This window comes from Sardina pilchardus, chromosome 24 (genome assembly GCF_963854185.1).
Source record: "Sardina pilchardus chromosome 24, fSarPil1.1, whole genome shotgun sequence".
Taxonomy (NCBI): Eukaryota; Metazoa; Chordata; class Actinopteri; order Clupeiformes; family Clupeidae; genus Sardina; species Sardina pilchardus.
In genome coordinates this window covers 21,586,083-21,595,166 of record NC_085017.1, presented here as the reverse complement: position 1 = coordinate 21,595,166, position 9,084 = coordinate 21,586,083, and the positions used below count along the sequence as shown (strand labels likewise).

Below are 9,084 nucleotides of genomic sequence, written 5' to 3'. Positions count from 1 at the left end.
ATGGGCTGTAACAGGAGAGGTATTGCATGCAGCTGAACTCTCTGTGAACCAAACATGGATGTGCTTTATGGCGTGATGCAGTGCTTCTATTTTTAGCCTCCCCTCAATCAGAAGGAACCTAATCCACAGGCGAGAATGCATGTGGCATGTACATACATCGCACATGAGGGATTATCATGTTTGCCATATCGCTCTCACAAACCCTCTGTGTCCTGTTCTCCTGCAATAAGGACAAACATGGTCTATGGCTCACATGGACTCAGTGTGGTGCTATGGTGCTATGATTTGCATGTATATCATTGATCATTTATTGCCATTAGTGCTCATATTCTTTCCTTTGTCCTCTGTTCCTAGAAAAAAGGGACAAAAAGAGCACAGCTTCATTCTGATAGCTAAATCATTTCTCTCTGTGGCTCTTACACTTAGTGTGGTCTTCTGGATGCTAGGTGTGTGACTGGTGAGATAGTGAATAGCCAATCAGACTAGCATGTATGTTTTGAGGAGAGGAGATTGATAACACACACACACACACACACACACACACACACACACACACACATACACACACACACACACACACACACACACACACACACACACTTTGAGTTTCAGATGGCCATTCAAAGGTTTGGGGAGCTGAGGTGACCCCCTAGTTTAATTCATTCTGACAATGGCCTCCTATGCCTGGCCCCTCCCTCCTCCTCCTCCTCAGCCCAACCCTAAAGCCTAAGCCTAGCCAGCTCTAGCGCACAGGACCCCACTCATTTACATGTTCAAGTGCATTCTCACTCTAACGGACCCCCCATAGGCACACTTAAGCCAATAACAACATGTGTGCGCTATCTACATGCTATACCAGCCTTTGGCCTGTTGTGGCCAATTATTTTGGGGGAAATCTTTGACGCATAGTTCAACAACATCATTGCCATAATCATCAACATCATCATCATCATCAACAACAACAGCAACAGCAACAATAAATAACAGCTGTAGTAATAACAGCTGTAGATTAAGGTTTTAAGGTTTTTACTCCTTCATTTCCAATGAGAACACAAATCTCCATGTTGTCTGAATGTGACCACACTTTTAACAGCTCAGCACTCGTAAATGACAAATACACCCAGCAGTGTCTTCTCATTTTGTTTGCCCTATTAAACCCAATCTAACACACAATCAACCCCAGTCACCAAATGCAAGACACAGGAACCGTCCCCAAAGCCACCTCTCTAATGACCTTCCTCAATTATGGATCCGGGGCGATCCATATTTTTTTGTCGTGCCCTCAAAGAAATTGGGCCTCGTGGACTGGGGGGAAGTGAAGCCGGGCCTAAAGATCTTTGCCTGCATTGATTAATGAACCCCTATTGAAATTGGCCGTTCTTCATATGACCCCTTGACCTCTCCTCACACGTCCCACCACCACAGCCACACCAACTCATCCTTCCACAAAACCCCCCATCTTCCCAGGGTTCAGGGATAGAAGAGGTAAGGGGGGGTCGCTGCGCTTGCGGTTTGGTGGTGGTTTGGGATCGTGTCAATAGATCAATGAGATGCGAGGGGATCGGGGAATAAGGGGGGGACAGACCAAGGGGGCTCTACATATATGCACAGCCATTGTGCGGCTGTTGATGGAGTGTCACACGGAACGTTGAGCCGGCATCTGTCCCCCCACTTTGGCAGAGGCGATGGGAGGAGAGGGGAGGGGAGGGAGAGGGAGAGGAGGAGGAGGTTGGGTCATTGGAGGAGACAGACAGGGCTTATTAAGGGACCAGGGGGTGAAGTTCAAGCTGCAAGAGATAAAAGATGATTTTGGGGCTGTTCTCTGGCGAGAGATGAAGGGCCTCAAGGTTTGCTTTTAGTGAATGGAAGAGACATTATTTGTAGTTTGGCTTTAAAATGATCCTTTGTAATGCCATTTCTGCTCCAAGTGATACTGATTTGAAAAGCTACTAAACAGTGTCAGTGAAACCAGTGGACTCCACAACTGTCCTTTTAGTTTTTCATTTCAGTTTCAAAAGGACATTTTCATCTGAGATTGTTTTTGCATGTAGCGTTTTATGCATATCAAATACATCTATTGAATTGCATTACATCACACAGTTGATCAGATCTTAAAGCAACACTAAAGAGTTTTTCGTACTTTATAATAATGTTTCCAAAATCATTTCAGCGGTTAATCAACTCATAACAGGGTGAACGGCACTTCTGCTTTCACTTCGCGGCCCTCTATCGGCTATACCCGCTCTGTAACTTTATGAGGTGGGGTAGTGTATCTGTAGTTCGATGAAATGAGACATCAGAAGCAACATTTGACTTGCTTCGATGTCACAATACATCATACTTTCATAAAATCATGCAACATATTCCACCTTGTCTGTTATTTGCTGGATAAACAAATAGCGTGTGTGCAACAGAGGAAAAGTGCTTTAGTGTTGCTTTAACACATTATACATATGAGCTCAAAGTCACACATGTTGGAGGGAGCACTGAATAAAGTTGTAACCGTGCATCAATGGTCATTCTGAAATCCATCTGCCATGGTCCTCTATATTGTCATGTTGATGCTGGCCATGGTCATTACAATTAATGCTATCTGTGCTCTACAGTGCCACCTATGGTGCAAAATAGATATTGCAACAGCAGCTTGCCTTCAATGGTGTTGACTCATTCAAATTTATTTTTTCCCCTTTCTTTTCTTTCCTCAGCTCCCCCTGAGTTTCTGCAGTGGCCGCAGTCTGTGTCTAAAGCACTAGGTGGCAGCGCTGTGTTCTCCTGTGTGGCCCAGGGTGTCCCTGAACCTCACCTTATTTGGCTGAAGAATGGCAAGATTCTGACTCCTGGTGACAATGTCAAACTCACCAACAACAACAGGTGAAGAGCTGATACTGTTTATGACCTCCAAGACTCAGGCCAAGCTTATTCACAAAGGAATTTACTGATATGTGGAGTGATATGACCACATATATGAAAACACAACTTGATTAGAGGCACATTTACCATCTGTGTTGTGGAACAAGCAGTTGTTATAATTTCCTTGATGAGATAGTATTTTCTTAGCTTGGATCACTGTTGAAGGTATGGGACACATCATTGTAGGTGTCACATTCTCCTCTTTAAAGCAGTACCTACATTTGACCACAGGGTGGCAGTCTATGACAGCTCTATCTCTCAGTTTCTCTCAAAGCCGGATATCTGTTGAAGTCATTTGAAAACATATGGAGCATTAAATGTATTTATTGCATCATAAAAAGTATATCATAAATCATAGGACACTGACATGTACATTTCAATATGCATCCCCATTTCCCAGATGCAAAAGGAAACACAGTTTAAACACATTGTTTTTTTTGCCCTTATTCTTTTCTAAACACATTTCTTCTGTTGCTTCAGCACCCTTGCCTTGACTCGCATCACCTCCGAGGACGAGGCGATCTACCAGTGCATCGCCGAGAACAGCGCCGGCACCAACCAGGCGAGCGCGCGGCTGGCGGTCTCGCTGGCCAAGGAGCTGCCCGACGCCCCGGACGGCCTCAAGGCCACGGCGCTCTCCAGCGCCTCGCTGCAGGTGTCCTGGACGCAGCCGCCCGCCGAGGTCACAGATGGCATCATCGGATACGTGCTGCACATCCGCAAAATCTGCGGTAAGGGTCTGAGTGTTGAACAACATGCTATTGGTCCACTGAGCCATATGGCAGTATGCAGTAAAATAGTCTCCATGTCCAAGTGTGATTCTGTTACTGATGATGATATCGTAAGCAATTTAACAATTAAGTCATTAGATATTTGAAAAATACTGTAGGTGTTTAAGGATAGCCCATCTTGCAGATACAGTACATCCCAGAGTAATACTATAATGTCCGGTTTTTAACAGGGTCTACTATTGTAGCGTTAGTGTTTACCTCTCGAAAGCTTGTTAGTTCATCATGAGTCACTACAGCTGTTATTTACATGTGGCAGTGTTACATTTATGGTGTGGGATCCGTTTTCAGAGCCAGACAGCAAGGAGCTGCAGGAGGCCATCAGCAAGACCACCTTCCAGCACGACCTGACAGACCTGGACCCCGCCACCACCTACTCCATCTACCTGAAGGCCTACTCCGCTCTGGGAGCCAGCTCAGCGTCCAGCACCGTGGTGGCTACAACACTAGGGGGAGGTAGGGAGCTGTGCACTCACTGCCCCTTTCCACAGCACCATAGTAGATGGAGACGTACTCAAGCAAAGACTATGGCTAATGCATCCTCAGTGATTAAAGCAATATTTTTTATTTGATTGATTGATTGATTCATTTCTGGATTAAGACAAAAAAAAAGACAAATACAAAGGATGCCATGCAAAAGTGCAATACTCATTTCCAGCATGGTCCTTGGTGTTACTGTAAGACACGAGAAACAAAGCAGACAAATAGACAAGACATATAGACAAGAAGAAAGCACACTTTAAAAGGCTAAAAAGACATACAGTTAGCCTGTTACAAGGGAGAAAAGACATCCCAATAGTCAAAAATCTGTCGTCCACATTTCACTTCCTGGACTAATTGTATGTAATTTTTTGTTGACTAATTGCATGCGGTGATCAATAATTGTGGCTCTATCATGTCCTGTTAAGCATTAAATGTTTTAAGTGAAAATGATGTAATATTTTTGTGCCTATTCTGCTAGCGGTTTTATTGTAATGATAGTCTACTCTCATTTCTTTAGCGAGCTAATATCTTCTTCTCCTTATCTGCATGCTTTGTTAAATGCCCATTCTAGCAGTGTGCTTGCGGTTTTTTTTTTTTGTCATAATGAAAGAAATGTATTATGAAGATGAGAGAACTAACGATCCATCCCATTTGATCCCTCCTCCCCCCTCACTCTCTCTTCCTCTCCCTCTCTCTCTCTCTCTCCCTCTCTCTTTGTCCCCCCTCTCTCTGTGTGGAATTTACAGTGCCCAGTACGCCAACCTTCTTCACCAAGGTGCTGAACTCCACTGCGGTGCAGGTCCTGTGGGAGCTGCCCAGTAAGGCTGGCAAGGCCGAGGGCTTCCGACTGTCCTACCGCAGGGTCCCCCATGGAGAGTTCCAGGGGCCTCTGCAGATGCCTTGCCATGCCAATGCCCACACCATCAGCCATCTAGGTGAGAATGGGCGTGCTGTTCATTTGCAGAGTGGTGATTGAGTCTGTGACTGATTAAATTGCTCTGGACAGGCTATAACATTGTCAATGTTATACAAATAAATAATAAAATAGCTTTTGCCCATTTATTATACACCCAGAATTTTGAATACCTTACCTTTTGTAGTTATTCTCATTCACTGACAGAGGAAGGAAAGGAGGGAAACATACTGTGTCATGTTGCAATATGGTTCTTTTATGTGGAGATGATGACAAGATGGCAGCTCATTATTGCCTTTACAGCCCAGGTTTATGCATGCATCTTTTCTATAATATTGCAGGGCAAGTGAATGTGAGCGATTCTCTGCTTGTGTGGCTTAGAGACGGGTAGCTTTTGTTTGGTTGCACTGTGCTGCTGCTCAATAATCCTGTCTTTCGGCCTCCGTCAGATGCCAGGATGTGACTAGCATGAAGAGCTGATCATAATGGCTCCCTCATCCTCCTCTCTTAAGTCTATTGTGTTGTGTTCCCATTTTTATTCAATATCCACAACAAATGCCAGTCTACTTCCATCTGCAGTCACACATGTACTGTCTTCCATCTAACAGCTAAAGCTCCTGTAAGCGACAGAATGCCAAGACTAATTGCTTGGATTACTGTCCATGGCATTCAGTATAAAGAGCAGAACCTGAGCAGATGCTATGTCGCTGAGCCCGCTAGGAAAGGGAAGTGTTTGAATTAGCATTCAGAGAGTGGCTTTAGAAGTAAGTTTTGAACAGTGACAGAGTAAGTTTCAAAGAGTCAGAGAAAGAGGGGAGAGAGAGAGAGAGAGAAAAAAAGTGCTGGTTTGGGATTCGCTTTAAAAGCCAGAGAAGAGCACAAAGGAAAGAGCAAGGTAGATGGAGTCTAGAGGTGAGACATGACAGCAACAACAAAAAAGCAACCTGTAATTCAAACTTTGTTCAGTGTTATCCGAACAAATCAATAGCCCCCTGTCCACTGCGCTTTGTACCAGATAGGCTCAATATCGCCTCACTTCATACTTTATCTGGCCGTACGTGAGGTGAATCTATTATGGAGGATCCCCCCCCCCCCCCCCCGGCCTCCACAGAGCTCTCATGGAATAACTCAATCTTTTCGTGTGTCTCTTGCAGAGCGAGGTGCTGTGTACGAGGTGAAGCTGGCGGCCTACAACGGCAACGGGGAGAGCGACTGCTCCAAGAGGCTGGTGTCTCTGGCCGAGGATGGGACCAGTGCCAAGACCAGCAGTGGTGAGAGTCTGCTTGCTTTGGGGTGGGAGACAGCGGAAGAGTCATAACGCACGAAATTGGGGGTGTGAGGTAGTGATTTAGTGCAGAGCAGGCGCCGTCCACAGCTGGAGTCACAAGAGTTGTAAAAATAGATACGTCGTGTGGCATTTGTCTGTGTGTGTGTGTGTGTGTATGTGTGTGTGTGTGTGTGTGTGTGTGTGTGTGTGTGTGTGTGTGTGTGTGTGTGTGTGTGTTTGTGAATGTATGCGTGTGTGTGTGTGTGTGTGTGTGTGTGTGTGTGTGTGTGCATGAGAGCATATGTCTCTACGGGTGTTCGTGCATGCATATAATCAGGCTCATCGTAATTTTTTTCTTTTGACAGCGGAGGTCATTTAATTTGTCCTCTCCTGTACTTAGTGAGACATTCCTCAATGTGGTTCTGCACCACACAGTGTCAGTAAATGATCATCTCATATGTGTGTGTGTGTGTGTGTGTGTGTGTTTTGGTGCAGAAGGAGAGACCCAGTGCACCTGCACACAGGGCATGGAAGGCTCCATGGGTGGCATCGTGGTGGGCATCCACATTGGCATGGCCTGCATCATCTTCTGCGTGCTCTTCCTCATGTTTGGATACCGGCGCAGGTAAGGGAATTCTCTGACTCAAAATCAGTCCTTCTCTTAAATGTGTTTTACTTATTTATTTAATAGGTTTAGGTACAATATGCATAGACAAACTGAGAATAACTGTTATTTGCTGTATTATAGTGTTTAAAGCTATAGCTAGTGCTAATTTCCAGCACCTATCCATAGAAGGGCTTTTGTGAAAATAGACATTACTGCATTTTCTTAGTCACTCTGAATCATCCTGGCATAAACTAATTTAAGTTTACCATTTGTCTGGTTGGAGTGTTCAACTCAATTTTTATTGAACAATGCAATTCAAACATATGATTCATGCAGCGCATAGTTATGAGATGGACAGCAATGAATGACACATACTTTAAACAAGACAGAGGGAATTTTCAGTATAAAAATGCATAGTGAGGAATTTTCAGTAGAGTGTGTAGAACCCTTGCAGTGGGTATGATTTTCCGATTGTGAGAGCGTGGATCCTGTCTCCAGTTTCTTCTGTAGGAAGGGGACTCAGGACAGTTGGTCCGTGCCACGGGGGGACGATGGTGGACACCACACTCAGAACAACGGGGTGCCCAAACCAGGGGTGACCCGACCGGCTGAAGCCATTGAGTTAGTGCCTCAGGTAAATACAGACATGCACTCATACACAGACACCAGACCGATACATAGACACACAGACACACAGACACACACACACACACACACACACATGAGCAATCCTTCAAAAAACTGGCCTTCTCATCTTATCTGATCAAACATGACTGCTAGAAAGTGAGCCTTTTTTTAGTTCCTATGGTTCAGGTTACAAATAATCACACAGGTTATTTGAGGTTATAGGGAGGCAACTTTTAAAACTACACTGACATACACTTTTTTGAATTTGTTGCACATTTGTGAAATAGTGGAAAATTGGCGAAGCCTGTTGCATATACAGCACACCAGAGTCTTTCTATATAGATTTGACCTTTACGGCTCTTACTCATGCCTTTAATCAATGAGGCCCTGACAGTTTCTCCATCTCAGCCTGATGGCCTCCAAGCCCTCCATTTGCCCTTAAATGAGATATTACCTCAGACCAATTTAATAACTAGTGACATCCGTGATCGATCACTACAAGACTAGCGGCAGAAATCAGAGTATGGCAAAAACAGCTGATGTTGAGATTGAGAGCTTGAGTCTGAACAAGCAGATTGGCACTTGAGAGCAGGAAGTGATTGATCGACTTTGATTGACGTGTTGCTGATTAAAAAAAAAAACCCTCTTCCTGTCTCTGACCACATCTCCTCTGATCTCCGCAGGGTCGTGACCCCACCAGCCAAGGAGGTGTTCCAGCTACTCGCCCAGGGCAGTGTCACGTTCTCATCGAGCAGCACCCATCTAACCTGCCTGGCACAGGCACGGGCACTGGCTAGCACTAACCCCATAGCCCTAAAAACGGTTTGCCCCCCTCCCCTCCCTTCACCTATGGTTCCTCCACATGGCCTGCCCACTAAAGCCCTATACCAACCCCCCCCCCCCACCCCCCACCCCTCCTCCTTAAATCCTGTCAATGTTAGCCACATCTTACTGCCCGTAACCAAAAACTGCTGCTAAAGTAGAGGGGATATGACCCCTGCCACAACCTGAGTTTAATGATGACTTTGGGGTCTTATTCTCGAAGTCTATTCATTAGACTCCCATCGCAAAAAAAAGAAAAAAAGAAACCATAAACATTGGTGTCTACCTCCCTCTTCCTATGACCAACCTTTCCCTAGTTCCTCTCTTTAAACCAAAGCTTCCCAAAGCCTTTATTATCTGCCTTCCATGTGTGCTCTTGTCCTTGTATGTTAGCGCTGAATGTTCGCCTTAGGAGATATTAGCATGACCGTAACGCGCGTGACGCTCATGTTATTTCCCATATGCTGTGCTTTAAAGAAGAGGACAGCACAGTGCCGTTCAATACCGAGAAAAGCTACGTAATATTACCACAGGACTTTCTGCTTTAACCAAAACTTCCCCCTCAATGCAATGTGTCCTGTGATAATATTATGTACCACTCTTGCACTACGATGGTTAAACCCCTAGTTGGAGCCAAATATTCAGACGTACTAGGGAGTTGGAAAAT

At 45.0% G+C, this 9,084-nt stretch overlaps 1 protein-coding gene across 1 annotated transcript in view; it reads left to right on the top strand.

The window, feature by feature from the left end:
- The window catches only part of si:ch211-57n23.4 (immunoglobulin superfamily DCC subclass member 3), a 32,543-nt gene extending 24,151 nt beyond the window's left edge, over nucleotides 1–8,392 (top strand). The window contains exons 7-14 of the mRNA XM_062530174.1: nucleotides 2,706–2,871; nucleotides 3,391–3,641; nucleotides 3,990–4,154; nucleotides 4,928–5,116; nucleotides 6,249–6,365; nucleotides 6,857–6,986; nucleotides 7,467–7,602; nucleotides 8,279–8,392. Coding sequence (XP_062386158.1) covers nucleotides 2,706–2,871; nucleotides 3,391–3,641; nucleotides 3,990–4,154; nucleotides 4,928–5,116; nucleotides 6,249–6,365; nucleotides 6,857–6,986; nucleotides 7,467–7,602; nucleotides 8,279–8,392 — 1,268 coding nt within the window. The remainder of the gene's footprint in view (nucleotides 1–2,705; nucleotides 2,872–3,390; nucleotides 3,642–3,989; nucleotides 4,155–4,927; nucleotides 5,117–6,248; nucleotides 6,366–6,856; nucleotides 6,987–7,466; nucleotides 7,603–8,278) is intronic.
- The last annotated feature ends 692 nt before the right edge of the window (nucleotides 8,393–9,084 follow it).